General features: G+C 39.7%; 1 protein-coding gene across 1 annotated transcript in view; it reads right to left on the reverse strand.

The window, feature by feature from the left end:
- LOC106934919 (dedicator of cytokinesis protein 3-like) overlaps window positions 1-16859 on the reverse strand; it is a 44790-nt gene that overhangs the window by 14887 nt on the left and 13044 nt on the right. Inside the window, exons 4-16 of the mRNA XM_015015087.1 lie at window positions 15468-15523; window positions 12579-12675; window positions 10120-10268; window positions 9161-9245; window positions 7856-7897; window positions 5845-5999; window positions 5584-5665; window positions 4888-4948; window positions 4654-4801; window positions 3559-3647; window positions 2422-2547; window positions 361-485; window positions 100-262 (exon numbers count right to left, since the gene is read on the reverse strand). Of these exons, the coding sequence (XP_014870573.1) occupies window positions 100-262; window positions 361-485; window positions 2422-2547; window positions 3559-3647; window positions 4654-4801; window positions 4888-4948; window positions 5584-5665; window positions 5845-5999; window positions 7856-7897; window positions 9161-9245; window positions 10120-10268; window positions 12579-12675; window positions 15468-15523 (1378 nt within the window). The remainder of the gene's footprint in view (window positions 1-99; window positions 263-360; window positions 486-2421; window positions 2548-3558; window positions 3648-4653; window positions 4802-4887; window positions 4949-5583; window positions 5666-5844; window positions 6000-7855; window positions 7898-9160; window positions 9246-10119; window positions 10269-12578; window positions 12676-15467; window positions 15524-16859) is intronic.

Below are 16859 nucleotides of genomic sequence, written 5' to 3' on the forward strand. Positions count from 1 at the left end.
CATGATATCATGCCTCATGCACATGTTTGGATAGCGCCGATTTTGCTTTTTCTTTTCCCCAGAGGGTTTGATTGTGACAGAGCTACAGTTGTGACTCACTTGAACAGTGTCTGAACTCAAAGCGAAGGTGGGACCCCCTGAAACGGTCGATAGGGATGGGCAGCTTGACCATCTCGCTCCAGCGAGGGCTGTTGTTGTGGTAAAGAACGAACGAGCGATACTCCGAGGTGCTCGGCTCGCCGGTGCCCAAACTGATGCAGTCCTGCAGAGGGAAAAGAAGCATGGGAAGAAGGTCAGGCTCGCTCTTACTCACATACTGATGATATGGGACATGAGAAGTGATGCACGTGTGTGTCATACTTTGAGCGTGTCCCCGTCAGCGTAGAGAACATACAGGGTGACTTCAATGTTCTTCTGGACACTCTTGCCACCCCTCTCAAACTCCCCTCGTTCCAGGGTCAGATACAGGTCATTGCGTGTATCACCTGAGGCAATTAAAAGTTTGGAGATGCTTTGTTTAAAGGCAACTGCACTAATTTTACACATTCATCCCATAATATTGAGCCTCTTATAGCTCCAGAGGGAGCTACAACTGATGTTCTTTTTTTTTTTTTTTTTGTAATTAAATGTAATTAGATGTAATTAAAAAGTAAACTGGATTAAAGCTACATAAGGGAAGTAGAACCTCTCCCAAAAAAGTAGACCGTGAAAATGTCTCCTTCATCTGCTCCACACGTGAACTCCGCGTGGTCAACATGAATAAATAATCTTCGTGAATCACATTCTGCGCCACTGTTCTTTTTAATTCAAGATGACCCTGCTGAGTTGAAGCACGCGCGGCCTCATGACTGCCTCAGCACCTTTTTGTAAGATCAGTGTTTATTGAGACAAACATCAGAGGCAACACTGGTGAAAGATATTGCTGTTATTTATAAAATCTGATTATTGTTATTTATATCAAGGCCATTTCCTTTGGGACAGATGACTCACAAGGAGAGATATTGGGGAGGCATTTCAAGTGAAGCAGAGAGAAGCAGGAGTGGAAAGGAGAGGAACGAATTATAGATGGTCAGTACAAACAAAGAACCACATCGTGAACGAATGCTGTACTCCGAGATAAACTCAAGCCTCACTGTCTTTGAGCTTGAGGACTGGTGCCCTTTGTGCCTCTTTACAGATTTTCTTTGTCTATTTATTGGTCACACATGTTTTGGATGACCGAAATAATTTCATAACCTGAGTAAATCTGCAACGTAGTTGAAAACATCAGTGTTAGTTTACCCATGTTACCTCATCAATTAACTGTGATAAACCACATTTATTTAAGCTAGCTCCAGTTTCACAAGCCACACTCAGGCATGACTATTCACCTAAACAGAACCTGTCTGACAACATGAAGTAGGCTAAAATATCTAAAAACAACAGCACATCATGCCCCAGTCTAAAGAACGTCAAGAAAAGATGACAATGTCATGAATAACTATCAGTCTGGAAAGGATCACAAAGCTATGAAGGCTGTAAGATACAAAAGGCTATTATTCTAAGAGAAATCATAGAAAAGAGGAGAGCCTTCCCAGGAGTGTTTGACCTACCAACATTAGTGCATTGACAACTGATCCAGGATATCAGAAAAGAACCGAGAACATCTGAAGCACTGGAGGCTGCAGCTGCTCCAGTTATTTAAGGTCAGTGTTCGTGACTCAACAACAAGGAGGAGACTGTACAAAAATGGTCTCCATAAGAGAGGTTAAAACCTTGACTTTGTCTCTGTCTAATATTTACCAAAAAAATATTGTGATGACCTTTTAAGACTTTGGAAATACCATTATGTCGACGGACAAAACAAGGAAAGTGTAACATTTTAAAAATGTTGCATCTGGCACAGCACTTCAGAAAAAGAACATCACTGAAGGAAGCTGATAGAGTGAGAGAGATGATACAGTATGGGAGACAGCAAGAAAAAGAGCCCACAATATCATATCTACAGTCTAACATAGTGGTGGTTGTATGGTGGTCTGGGCCTGATGAAAGATTTATTGTAAAGACCTGAAGGCAGTCGTTACACCAACCAATCTTTGGGTTTAGGGATCAAATACTTTTTCACAGCTCTGTAAATAAGCTTAGCAGCTGAGCTATAGCTTTTAATCTCATGCATTGTTGGAAAAAAATCTCCATAAATCTAAACCAAACAACACAAGTTACTGTTTCCAATTATACGTTCCTCTCTGCAGATCTCTGTTTCCTGCTGTTTTCCCCAATTCTGTCTTACATCTCTCCTGCTCTATCCACTTCGACATTCAAGTGCTTCCTGTTTACCAGCATCTGTGACCTTCCCCTCCTTCCTTTCCTCTGAGCCATCTGGCCTTTGGGCTCCCCCTCCTGTCTGCACCCCCTACCCCCTGCTGCTCTTTGCCTCTTTACCTGGCAAGATGACATCTGGGAAACCCAGTTTGCGTGTGAGCGCCAACGCCCTGTTGAACACAGCCTGGTTCTCCCGTCTGATCTGCTCCAGCTCACCTCGCAGCAGCTGCAGGGAAATGATGAGGCCTGCAGAAAGTGGCAGCGGGGGGTTTTAGTGGCCACATGTGGATGTGGGAGGGTGAATGGGAGGGTTGAGGAAAGAGGACAAATAAAGATAAGAAAGTAAAAAAATTGAGGAAGATAAAACAAGAACAGAAAAGAAGAAAGAGGTGGGATTTTTAAAGGACAACAGTCAGGATGTTGTCAGGATAGAGAAGAAATGGCCATAGAGATGCGATCAGAGCCCGAACAAAGAGAGGGGAAAATGTTAAGTTATTATCAATTGTTGCCATATTCTTAGAAAGAATTTAAATATAAATATTAATTAATATTTGAAATCATTGAATATTTGCAACTGATCCCAGATAGTCTTCACGGCGCACACATGGCAACGACTTGTCAAAGAGAAGGAAACCAAATCTTTAATTACCACTTTCACTCTAAATGGGAAAATTAATTACACCTATAAAGAAAATTTACAAATGGTAATGTAAAGAATAAACATAGGCACAACTATTTGTAATATCAAGCTGGTTTGTGATTTAAAGGTATGCCAATGCAGCAGATGTGCTCTGACTTCTTTTTGCTACCAGTATTATAACCCCCTGCTGGTAATTAGAAAAAGCACAGGGTCAACAAACTCTTTCACTGGCTTCAAAAAGCTCAACTGTGTCCATCTACAGCATAAACTCTATGATTTTATGTTTTTAAATGTTGATACTTGGTTGTTAATCAACTATCTGCTATGTCAGCAAATATCCAAACTAGTTGGACAGCTGTTTTTCTAAGTAACTACTGCAGTAGTAGTTGTCAGGGTGGTTGTAATAAAATAAAAGGTTTACAGTTTCCCAAATGTACAGATTCAGTTTGTTCTCTATAAATACATTTAAATCAATATTAATCTCTTCTGTATTTTTACAGTGTGATAATCTCAGACTAAACCTATCGGTGGAAAAATGTGCACAGTACATAACTGACGAGTCAAGAAATGTTTCCTAACAATAACCTAGAAGGTTTGTGATCAGAAAACACATTTACCATAATTGGTGCTGGGAGCTGAGTACTTGGTGTTGGACTTGCGGATGATGTTCTCGTGGACCTGGTACCACTCATTTTCGTTGTTGCAGCTGGGGAGAAAGAGAGTCGGACAGGGCTGTTTACAGCTCACCCGCTTCTAAATCCAGATGGAGGTTTTAGGACTGTGTGCATGGGGACCACATGAACAGCATGCGTCCCAGAGCAGACTTCCTCCTGGAGAAAAGGTAGCAGCAGGGGGAGTTGCTATCAAGCAGCACATTAGCCCAAATGCACAGCTCACTAAGCAAACCTGACAGCCAGCTCTCTACCAGCCTTTTTCATTACTGAGGGCCCAAAGGCCCCTGGGAAAGGCACGAGGAAATGCACAGACTGGAGCCTTATAGGAGCCGACAGTTTGGAGGCAGCAGCACTGAATCACTGCTTACTTTTTTAAAAGGAGGAGCTCTTCACGTTGCCAGAGAAATCCAATAAAGACATAAGCTCTCTGTTCAAGAAATCTTTCTTTCACGCGGTGCCGTGGTGTTGTCCTAATGCAACTAAATGGAATAAGTGCGTGAATGACCTCTGACCCACAGAGGAGGCAACAAGGTGACATTTAAGCTGTTGACTGATGAGAAAATATGCTGAGCTTGGTGTTATGTTGCTTTGTCCTCTAACTTTGCTCAATTATCTTTCTGTCATCCCGCTCCATCTCTTTGCCTCTTCCTCTCCATCTCCCTCCTCCACTTTCTTGGCCGGTGGAAAGGAACAGCTATCTGTGGCGAAGCCTAACAGCAGAAGCCAGATTCACAACATGCCAGGTGCCCTATATCCAACCCAGGGCGAGGAGCTATTGATTTTCCAAAGGACACTTCATTATCATTCCGGTCAAAACACACCAGCACCAACACTGAAGAAACAGGCTTTCACACACGTACAAAACAAAATCCACACTTATGCATTAATTACTGCAGAGAGTTTATAACTTTTATTTCCGAAAGGACACACAGCCAAACTGCAAAGTGAGCCAAGCAAACTTGAGAGGAACAACATTTTCATCAGGGATATCAAAAAAAAAAAAAAAAAGCAGACAAGTAACTTCAGCTGCATACTCACGTGTAAACTTTGAGTACAAAGTCCTTCTCCTCTTTGAGGTCTGTAATGGTGTGGAAAACATCGCTCATGGCAAGCACGGCACATCCATAAGGTCGTCTATACTGGACGTGTGGGGGGCCTTTCTTTGAGTCATTCAGCAGCATACGACCTGGAAACAAAACAAGGAGACAGTGCCTGAGAGGAATACAACAAGATCTTAATCCTCCAGAAAGTGAGTTTGTTCTTTGTATTTACCAGTTCTTATTACATGTGCAACAATGTACAGGTCTCTCTTCAAGTCTTTACTGCTTAGGTCCTATGGAAGAAAAAATAATATAATATATTGGATTATTAGAATAAGAAATGGTAAAATATTCCTCACATTTTATCACATTACAAAATCAAACTTCAATACATTTTATGAGACTAATGCAGAAGCCGGCCAAATGTTGACAGGGCAGAATCCTCAACATAATTTGATTTGGAGGACCCACCTGCAAATATTATCTATAGATTTAACAAGTAGGCCAACAATGAATTCCCTATATAGCCTGTTTAGCGATGTGTTTCGACGGTAAAAGTTGAAAATGTATTGTAAGGATTGGGTTATTTCCCATTTACTCATTTAATGTTGTAGTCATACCCAGTGAACGATGTTTTCAACATGCTGTACAAGTTAACGTTAATTTAAAGTCAAAATTTGCTCATTCTTGCTAACTTTAGCTCAAAGTTCTGAGATACATATTGTCTAAAAAATTGAGAGCTCTGAGGCCCTCTACTGGTCTGGAGGCCCTAAATACACAGGTTCACTTATCTCCTCAGCCACCTTTTGAATGTAAAAAAAATATATATATATATGGCGTGTAAATATATCATGACAAAATACAATCATTTTCAAGGTCTGGGAACATTTTCACAAGGCATCAAATGTCAAAATAGAAAGTTTCTCACCGTAAAGAGTGCACAAAGGCGATCAACTTTCTCTGGATTCTTTGGTCCTCCATTTTTATTCAGTTTCACCATGAACTTCTCACTGCAAGAGAAGCCAATTCACAGTTTCAGAGAGTCTGTCAGCCACAAAGTGCCTAAGTCAATCTGCTGGACTGAGACAGCATGTGTGTCTAACTGTGTCTGTCAGCTTATGCACACATACAGTATGTACTGTGGGGCCAATGGAGGCTGCTCTATTAGCATTGGCATTGGTATGTGTACCTGATTTGTTTGGCTTCACGAGAGTCATATAGAGAGAAGAAGACGTCTGCGTCTTCACTGATGCTGTTGTAGGTGAAGCTCTTCAGATTGATGAAGAGGTGGTGTGACACAGGGATGCGACAACCATCGCCATGACGCTGCCTCATGCTGTCACCCTGGTAATTAAGAGGAAAGTGACCGCTAACAAGTCAAGTTTATGCCAAAGACAGTCAAACATTTGTCCTTTTTATATGATGAAATAAATAAATACATGTGTATTTTCTTTTCTGCCATACTGTACAGTGAGTTTTGCCCAAATTAGCCATTTAATTAAGCAGCTACTCATGGAAACATGATACGCTCTGATTAAGGACTTCTTTGAGCAGCAATGCACCAATCAGTCAGAAAGTTTTCCCTTGAGCAGCTATTCCTGATGGAACAATCAGTCTCTTTTTACTGCTAAATAAATGCATAAGAACGTAAAAATTCAACCTCATATGGTTTGTACATGCATCATCAAACTCCTTGTTCTTTGGTTCGCTTTGATTTGAGATCAGTAAAAACCATTTGAAGGTTAGAAAAACATGCTTTGATGAATAAGTGGTGATAACCAGGCAGTTTCTTTTTTTCATTTTACAAGTTAGTTTGTACTTCTTAAAGAACACAAAACAACAGAATATGGAAATATGAACATTTTGTGCAATAATAAGCCCTGCTCTGTTTTTGAAGAATGCATTGCTTTTGTTAAGCTAACTGTTTTTGTTAAGTTTTTACGCATTGAGATTCATACATACAGTATGAAATTACATACTGTATGTAATGACATCATAATCTTTCCATTTTCCAGACTGGAAAGATATAGACATGAAGATTTAAAGTCCTACACACATGATTGCCTCCAAGTGCAAATCAGAAAATAGGTCAGAGTTCATCAAATTGAGCTGCTCTGAGCTTTTGACATCCTGGGGTGAGTTCTTGCATCGATTCTGTACTGGCACATTATGTGTGATGTATGTCATGTAACATAGCTGTGATACTTGCACCACAGGGTTTTTAAAAAATCCCCAAAAAAGCTGTGGTACCTTGACTTTGCTGGGGTTCAAATTGTATTTGCTGCAGTGTAAAATATGTAAGAAGGTGATGCTTCCTATTCAAGCACAAGAAAGAAAATCAAATGGACAAAAATCAGAATTTACTGGTCAGACCTAAAAGAAAATTGGAAATTATTTCCGGTAAGCACTTATTGGTGCAACTTTAACTTTAGGGATGCTGTCTGATTATAAAGAAAGAACTATATATATATATATATTTATCAAGAAACGGCTTATTCTTTGGGGCATTTTAATTAGCATTTTGCAAAATGCTAATGAACTAAAGAACCTGGAGCATCTAATTTTACTTTTTATCATCAGTGTTTGTTACATTTAATAATTAAAATTAAACATCTTTTTCCATGTATACATAACTTTAAAAGAAAATTTAAACCTATTAAAGTTGAAAATTGATGGACAAGGCTGACTGGTGCATCTCCAGTTTTGTTTTCTGTATTACTTTGATTTTTACAAACGACAACAATCATAAACGATAAAGCTTTCTTAATTTTACTTTCGTTTCACAGTATAAGGTAGATTTAAGAAAAAACACCTAACAGCTTAAAATATTGCACCACGTTTGACTTGCATACACAAAACATGTAGCAAAAACAGAAAACTGAGATCACAAAGCTGCATATTGCCACAGAATGCTCACACACCAGAAAAATTTAGTGGACAAAGTATTCTCAGTTGGGGGCATGAACTGGGGCATATGTGATCCCAGTGGGAATCAATGCCCCTCACCCTTTGGTCTGAGTAACTCAGAGGCCACCAGTAACATGCTGCAGGAAAACCAAAACTGAAGTCTAGAAGTGATATGGATATTCTTTTGTTACATATTCTTTCGGAAAACAGATTTAAAATGGGAGTTGAGAAGAGATGAAGAGGATAAAAAGTGTGACAATTTGATAAATAAAGAGCGTTAAAAACAACTGTACCTGGTTTGTGCTTTGCTGACCACAGTGTCTGCTGGATACATGCTAAAAAAAAGTACATTTCAAAGGAAAGAAGTGTTAGATCCCTCTATTCAGTTTTTACACATCCCACACAGCCCTGAACTTATTTACATTACAGCAGCCTCAGAAGCACTATAAGGGCCTGATGATGCCTCTCTCGATTCTTCAAATCTGACAAGATTTCACCTACGTATGCTGCACAACGGCTACACTAGTGTTCCTGCAGAGCAAAGAGAAGCCCACACGAGGCGAAACGTGAGCATGTGGGCAGGGGAATAGGACAAAGCCGGCATCGCCCCCACACATACACTCACAGGCGAAGCGCTCTCTGCTCGGCAGCCTGAGAGAACACCCATATCCGAAGAGGTGCCAAGGCCTTGTGCCCTGCCAAAGACAAGCTCACTTTCATCACCAGAGTCAGGAGGCTTTCTGGCAACGAGCAGCTACACTGTTGTTTCTGCACAGAGCATTTAGTGCACAAACATTCTGCGTGTAAAGCTGAGAAACATGGCAATGGGATAATGGGAGGCTGCAGGGCAGTTGGACAATGTTTTCACCAGCATATGGAGCTGCAGCTACTGACCAGAAAGGATCTCCCTCCTAGATAACAGTCTCTAGCAGAATTACATTAGATTTCATAACATCTGTGCTGTAATGTTTCTAAAATTGGATCTGCTTCAGTAAGTCTTCTCTCTCTCTCTCCCTGTTTGTGTATAGGTTTGGAAGTCCCACATCACTACAACCAAACTACATTGGAGCCATTTATTTATAGAAGCATGTCTCTCAAGTGGCTTTTGGCTTGGAAAATATGTAATTTATGTTTAAAAATGTTTATGTGTGGGCTTTCCTATAGCTCCACTTGGGGCTGTCACTTTGCATTATGTTTGCATTCACAGCAAACCATCAAACTTGCGAGAATCACATGCATGCAATAAAGGCACAAGCTGACAGAACATGAGATGGCTCCGAAGGCAAAATCGTGCTTTCTCACTCACTGTTTTTTTTTTGTTTTGTTTTGTTTTTGAGTCATCTTCTTATGGATGGTTTGATAATCAGTACATTCACACATCCCTAGACATCCAACAACACTTTCCTGTCTGAAAATCCCAGTGGTGCAATAGCACAAAGGTACACTGTAGGTACAAGAGCTCATAGTGTGCTAGTCACTTAGTCATTGCTATAAATACACTTAATGCAAGCTGCAGGGACACTTTATCACCATTTCACAGTCCAAGAAGCGGACATGTATTTGAAACATGTGAAAGATGAGCAGTAATTTTTTTTTACCAGTTTGTATAACTCCGACACGCTGATCTGATCCGGATCCACCATTTCAAACTCTTTTCTGGGAACGAGGTCGAGGCCGAGGTGCCTGATAGAAAATAATCAATGGGAATAAAACAAAGAGAGAGACAGAGAGAGAGAGAGAGAGAAAGCACATTACAGGTGTTAGACATGTTCACTGATCGGGCATGACATTGTGACCACCAGGCTAATTGTGTGTTAGTCCCTCTTTTACAGTAAAAGCTAGACTAACATCCAAGAAGTGTGCTGTAGTGTCTGGTGAAGTGAACAACTTAAGACTTCATGGAAATAAACCTGGAACAGTATGTAAATTTAATGGTGCATTAACATTCATATACAGTCTACGTTTATACAGCATAATGAATTTCCTAAAGTAGGCAAGATCCTGTAGCTTCAAAGGCTTAAATAATATCTATGTAGACATTACCCTTTTTTAACCATAAAATCAGATCAGAACTAGTCTCTGATCCCTGCTCATTGCATACTTTAGCGATGCTACAAGCAAAGTATGACACATCACAGACTCTGTGACTTTTTCTGCTCTTTCAGGCACTTCAGTTGGACAAAAGAGTGTATTAATGTACAATCTTATTCAAACTAATGCTCCTGAGCTGAATCCCTCATATCTTTTTTTTTTTTCTCTCTTACAGATCCCTGAGAAAGCTCAGCTGGAGTTTGAAGAAGATGACTGTAAAGTTCCTGCAGGCGGATTTGCATTGACTATAAGCAGCTTCAGAGTCACTGATCTTCTAAATGACCATGAAATTCCATCAGTGAGGTGCCGCCGCACGCCCACATCCTGCGCTGTACATCACCCTGCTGCCAAAATATAAAAACTGATTCTTCTGGAGCCATCAATTAGGAACAAATGTTTACAGTCGAGGATGCCGTCAATTTGCCACACTCACTTGATTAAACACAGTTGTCAAATTATTACTCACTCGTTTCCCCAGTCCAGCCGTACGGTGATGTGCCTCTTGATCTCACGAGTCTGGTCCTGAGCGAGGTGGCCCTGGATGAGCTGCCGACGCAGGTCGATGAGCTCGTTCATCACATGGCGCAGTTTATGAAACAGATCCACCTTGTGTTTCTATTAAAGAAGCCGAAGACGGCTCGGTTAAGACATAAACAGGTTAACTAAGCTAAAGAATGGTAGCAGGAAACTATAATTATGTAACAGCAGCAGGATCACTATATAATATAAATTTACCCAAAGAAGTTTTTACTTTTTGGCCACTCTTAAATGGTTTCGACCAGAAGTGCCAAATTAATTTTGTTTTTGGGCCATGTCAAGATCACGAATGTCCTCAAAGGACAGAATGTATTGTTAAAAGCAAATTGTTAAAATATTAATAGACTACTCTGCATCTGATGAGTACATTTTAAAATTGAACATCTTTTAATATTGATGTAATTTGGATAGTATTTAAGCACTAAACTATAATCTTGAAATTTCTATTTATGTGGCTCTCTTGAGACTAAAGGCCACAGAAAAACTTATGGCGGGCTGGATGTGGACCCCGAACCTTGATTTTGAAATATGTGCTCTAGACCGTCAAACAATGCGTTAGACCAAGATAACCTGCGCAAATGGCATCCTTTTCACGTCGCTTTGGAAGAACGTAGCCCACAGTCATTTGCTAAATTGTTTGAGTCACATCAGATAGTTTTTCAGCAATTGGGAAGGCATGCTAGAAATAAATTACCTTTTGTCAAAATATCACAAACTGCAGCCTGTTGAGTTTGCTGAAAGTGGGATTTATACTGTAATCATATGTTTTGTTCAGATGAGACAGATATTTTGCAGCAGCAAACATTTAATGCTGCTGAATATTAATTCACATGTGCAAACCGACACCAAAAGTACTCAACAAACACAAAATCAAACTTCTGTCAAGTATTTAAAGTTTTTTTGTTCCATAGGGTGCCATATTTAAAGACACTGTATATCCATAGTTAGGTCTCTGTTGTTTAGCTTATAGGTGATAGCTTCTAAGTAGATGGGAAGAGTCCTGGTTTGCATGTATGAAAGAAGCTGATACTGGCAACATGTCTGCATCTAAGTAGGTCTGTGTCCACAATCAAGACAATAAAGCCTCGTTTAAGATGCTCTGATCCACTCCTCTGCCAGCATATGTAAGTCCTATAAGTCGTATAACTGTGTTTTGAGCCCACAGGTTTTGTTAATGAACTAATTAAGCAGAACAAACTTCCCTTACATGTCTGCTCTGACCTCAACATAATTTCATCATCATTTCTCATAAACCAAGGACAACACTTTTAATTTCTCTATGTTCTGTTTTCCCTAATGGTACGTCAAGCCACATTAGCACCCAGGTTTGTTTACATAAATGCAAAGATTAAGTGCTCCACAATGGCCATGTAAGTTTAATGAGGATAAACACTGCATGTTCTCATAGGCTGCTGGCTGGTGAAAACAAAGAAAATTGTCAGGGTTGATGAGTCCTTTGGGGCCTCGCTTCTGTAGGGCTAATTACGCACATTGTAAGAAATACACAGTTATGCTTAGGTCATTGCTCCCTGAAGTAACACCATCAAACCTAATAGGCAACAGTGAGGTGAAACCTACAAACATCTACCCAGTGCAACATCCTATTATTATGGATAGCAACACGGCCCATTCCACTCAGGGGGTGGGCACAAAACGAGCACAGTTAAATCAAGGCTTCACATTAGTCAAGCTTCAGTGGAAGTTACATCATCACACCAATGCCTCCGGCTGCTTAGCTGCTCAGAGCATGAGCAGTCCTCAGTGAAAGGTTATGTAAAAACTCAGAGCCAGCTCTGCAACGTAGCCACTCAGCTCCAATCTCTAAACCCCACCAACCACGTCTGCCTGCCCCCTCGACACTTAGTGGGATTAAAGATGCTTTGGTTTCCCAGTAATCACTTTTTCCCCCAAACAAGTAAAGCCTGACTAGAGTCAGTGGATCTTAAGAGGATGCAGTAGCTGCATGAAGCAGCCCAGGATCAATCAATGCCGGAAAGACGCACCATGAAATAGGACACGGCGGCCTTTATCTGCCCAAACACGAGCTCTAGTCCCATGTTGTAAATATAGATACATAGTTTTCAAATATTTATTGTAAAGAAAGTTCAGCCCATTGGTCAGATCAATATGCTGTGAGACAGAAACTTAAGGGACTTCCACTGTAATATTTTATGTAAATACCTAGTTCTGCAGTTTAGGTAAAGCAAAACGCCTCCATCAGAACCCCCTATCCTGCCTAGAAATGCAAATTACACAACAATTTATGCAGTTTCCTTGCCCTTGATGTTTTAGCTCCCTTGGATATCTGAGTAGAGTTAAAACCGTACTCGCTGTTATTGTTTTATGTGCTTTCTTTTGCAAAATGTGCTGTAACACATAGCTACTGACCACATAGAGCTGCTTCCACAGAATGCCCCATTCCTGCAGCGTTGAGGTGGTCTCTGTGATGATGGGATCCTCCAGAGGCACCACTGTCTCACACAGCCTGGGGTGAAAATGGAGAAGAAGAAAAAAAAATGTTTAAATTACACATTGCTTTTCACATGTTGCGTGTTATGACTCCAAGTGTTCCAATAACATAGACATAAATGGTAATAATTGGTGAAGAAATAGGGCTGCACAGTGGAGCAGCTGGTAGAAATGTTGCTTTGCAGCAAGAATGTCCTGGGTTCAAATCCCCGGGGACCGAGACCCTGGGATCTTTCTGCATGGAGTTTGCATGTTCTCCCCAAGTAGATTTTCTCCAAGGATTTCGGCTGCCTCCCACAGTCTAAAACCATGAATGTTTTAGACTGTGAATTGCCCTTTGGTGTGTGTGTGCGTGTGTGTCGAGATACAGTAACCTCCAAGTTATAGTCCATAAGCTTCTCCACTGTTGCCACAGTACAAACTTCAGTACGTTTGTTTATGTGGGAAACACTCTAAAGTACAACCTTATGAAGTGATAACAATACAGGGCGGATTCTCAGCTCTAAGGTATATAGCTCGCTCTACACTTAACTGAATTGCGAACCTCAAACAACATCAACAAACATCTCTGGTACAGGAAAGAAATGAGCTGATGACAGATTTTCTACCTGCAGCGTCCAAACATGACATAAAATGCAACTTAGAGGAAAAGAGATTTTCCTCACAGCTATCTGTGCTACATTCAGGTACTTCTGAGACAATTTGACTTAAAGATGTGTTATTGTAATAAATGGGCACAATCTTGCTTAAACATTTTTTTTTTAATCAACACTGATTACTCTCCAGTGGTTACATTGTTGTATAAGCTATCTACCGAAGCACTGCTAATGCCTCGTAGGGTTTGACCAACTGCCATATTAATCTGCCATATTAAAATGTTTACCTTCCTTAAGGACAATTATGCTAAACATACAGCCAGAGCTACAGTCCAGTCATTAAGCTAAAACATGGAGTGATGTCAAAAGGTGACATCACATTTTCACACCATTTCAAATGTACCTAAAAGACAACATAAGTACACAAAATGCAGTTCCTAAATGAAGGTGTTTATTGTTAAAAGAGAAAAAAATCTAAACTTGACCCTGCATAAATTGCCGATTTACGTGATTTACGTCTCAACCTCCAAATTTATGGTATAATTTCTAACATATGCACACACAGTGATCATGAAATTGTGGAATTCACCATTGCCTGAAATGTTAACTCTGGTCTCAAGAAAACTAAAACAGGCTTTTCTGTGTAACCTATCAACCAATGAAACCCAGTATTCCAACACAAATGCTGCAAAACATTATTATATCTCTAGACAGAAATATGAATTAGTCTGGTTATAGACAGAATATTTAACAATGCGCTAAATTAAAAAAAAAAAAAACAGATATTCCTTCCGTGTTTCCACATTCATTATGTGGTCGCTCAGAATGTTATACTGACCACAGCAAACATTTAGCATTGTTCGTCCATAGCTTGCATCTTTCACTTTTCTGATACGTTTATGTGACAAAAAGGAGGCCTCTCCAAATGTTTGATTCATTTATTTTCTAGAAAGTATGAGTAATTTGGTAACAGGAAACACATCAGTAAAGGTCAGATCTCTTGTGGTGCTTTGCACTTTGCTCGCAAAGCTCTTGAGTGTGCTGCAGAGAATTAAATGTAGCACTGCATAAAGTTTATAGTACCAGGCGAGCATCTCCATCTGTAACACAGTGTGGGTGGCTGATTGTCTTTGGCAGGGATGCTTTGGGAAAACTACGCAGATGCAGTAGGTGTGTCACCTCATTAACTTCATTAAACAGTGAAGCAAATTTCCCAAAGAGCAGATTTCCCAAAGAACTGCTCCCGCAGCGAGGAAGTATAATAATGTGTATCTGAAAGTCTGCACTTTTACTTGTTTGAGTGAGAAGTCTTCCTTTCTTGCAGCACAATTAGAGGACAAAGTTACAGTGCCTTGTAAAGTGTTCTTACCCCTTGAACAAAGCGTGTGGATACTCCTTCAAGGTGACGTGAAACTTCTACAAAATCAAATGTCCCAGAGAACAGCCAGCCTCAGATTGTTGAGTGATGTCAAATTAAGTCAAAGAGTGAAAAGGCCTGCTAATTTTTGTTCCTGTTCGTACTCTGATCAGTGCAACTGTGGCCAAATAATTTATGCCCATAGTGATGTCAACATCAATGAGCTGACACTGGTGGAACTGCAAGCTGCTGTTCTGTTCAACTGGAATCGATTGTATGTGTGACAATTGATTCCAATTGACAATGGTGCTATTCAAATAAAATGAACTGCATTTGGTCTCTGAAGTGTTAAATGACTAAAATTATCTGCAAACCAGTGACTTTCCTCATAATGATACTCAAGAATAGATAACAAAGTGGATTACTAATCTCAGTTTGACATACAACACATTATATTTACTTTTTGCTTAACTCTGATTGGTGGAACCCATAAAATGCCCCATGTGTCTTTAGAAGCAAAACAAACCGGAAACATGATCCATCCACACTCACTATCAGAAGCTGGTCCGGTTCTTCTTGATGTTGGAGTTCAATTTTCATCCTCTGTCCAAAACTGCACTTTTGTGCTTTTCAGATTAATATTTTGAGACATATTTTATTGTGTAGATTTAGTCACATGATACATTGAGAATCTGAAAACCTGGAAGTCTGACCTTTCTTTTTTTTGGTTAGCAGGAAAAAGCTCGATAACTTTTAACAAGCAGTTTTGACCAGAAAGGGAAAACAAAACAAAAACCAAGAGGATTGTCGTTTGCATGCCCTCTTCTAAAGATTTATATGAATGAAGCGACTTACCCTCTATTTGTCACTGTAGATTTCTTTAAGTGGACATAGCTGACAGGAAAAATACCCTGTGAATGGATAAAAGAGCAGAGCTGTTATAAAGTGACAGGCCTACATTAATGCCCCTGCTTTATAAAACCAAAATAGTCATTTATTATGTTAGAGTCGCAGCTTAATGTGCTTTGTGCTGCACTGGTAAAAAGAAATAATAATGGATTTTTTTTTTTTTTTTCATTTTAGCTAATGACCCAAAACATACACGAAGAGTTCAGATTTCCAGCTCTTTCTTTTCTTTTTTTCATATTTTGACATTTTCTCTTGCCTGTTTACATTTTCTGCACAAAAGGAAACAACATGAAAAGCTCAAACTGCTTTTACAAATCGCAGAAACAGGAGGCACAGCGGCCTGCAGGATTCCTATTGTGGTTCAGCTTAGCAGGGGAAAGGCCTCAGAGATTGAGTGTTCCCAGCTGCAGACGCTGAAGTTCATGCCTTTATTTTTTTGTATTCTAATCTGCCAGATGTGAAGAATTGGCCAAAGCGAGAACAAAAAGAAAAAGGAGGAAAAATTCTCTCAGCACAGTGAAACTGCACAGGCGAATGGATGTGGGCAGACTACATAACAAAATGGAGGGGTGTTGGTGAGAACTGTAAATAGCTGATGGGAGTAAAGAAGGACAGCATGTGGCTGCTAACACCTACATTTACCAGGACCTGACAGTTTTTATGCTGTCTTTAAAACAGTCCAGCACATAATAGAACAGCTCAGCCTCTAATACTTTAGACTCAAACCAAGTATGTACAGACAGAAAAAAATGTATACAGCCCTTCGATGGATTAAAAAAAAAAAACTCTGCTATTTGGGTTTCACATTAAACTCTTTATCAATATCTTCATATTGAACATTAAAGTACCAAACTGCTCTGCCTCTGTCAAACTATTATATACACAATGAGAGAACTACAAGAATTGAATGTGGGCTCCTTTGTCTTCAAACATTATTTTTGCTTGATCAAAGACATGACAATGCAAGAGGTATTGTTACATCTGGATTGCAACAGTCACTAAGGAAAAGATGCTCATTCTTGTTCTTTTTTTTCCCTCCCCTATCAAACCAATTCTGTGGTACAATTTCAAGTTTCAGAGGTAAGTATTTCCCCCCCACGACAGCTCATGTTAGCACCAGAAAAATATGGTACTGGGAATATTATTCTTCCTAAAGTAAGCTTTTTTTTTTTTTTCTCTTAATCTACCCCAATATGAAAAAGAAATTTGCTATTTGCATTGAAATATAACATCAAAGGCTGGTGATTAAAATTATGGTTTTGTAAATGCAACTTTTGAAGTGTGGTTTAGGAAACTTCTATTTTTGTCAAATGAAAGCTACGTTCTTTTCACTGTAAA

This window comes from Poecilia latipinna, unplaced genomic scaffold, assembly GCF_001443285.1.
Source record: "Poecilia latipinna isolate Pla-1442-1.1 unplaced genomic scaffold, P_latipinna-1.0 Scaffold1881, whole genome shotgun sequence".
NCBI classification, from domain to species: Eukaryota; Metazoa; Chordata; class Actinopteri; order Cyprinodontiformes; family Poeciliidae; genus Poecilia; species Poecilia latipinna.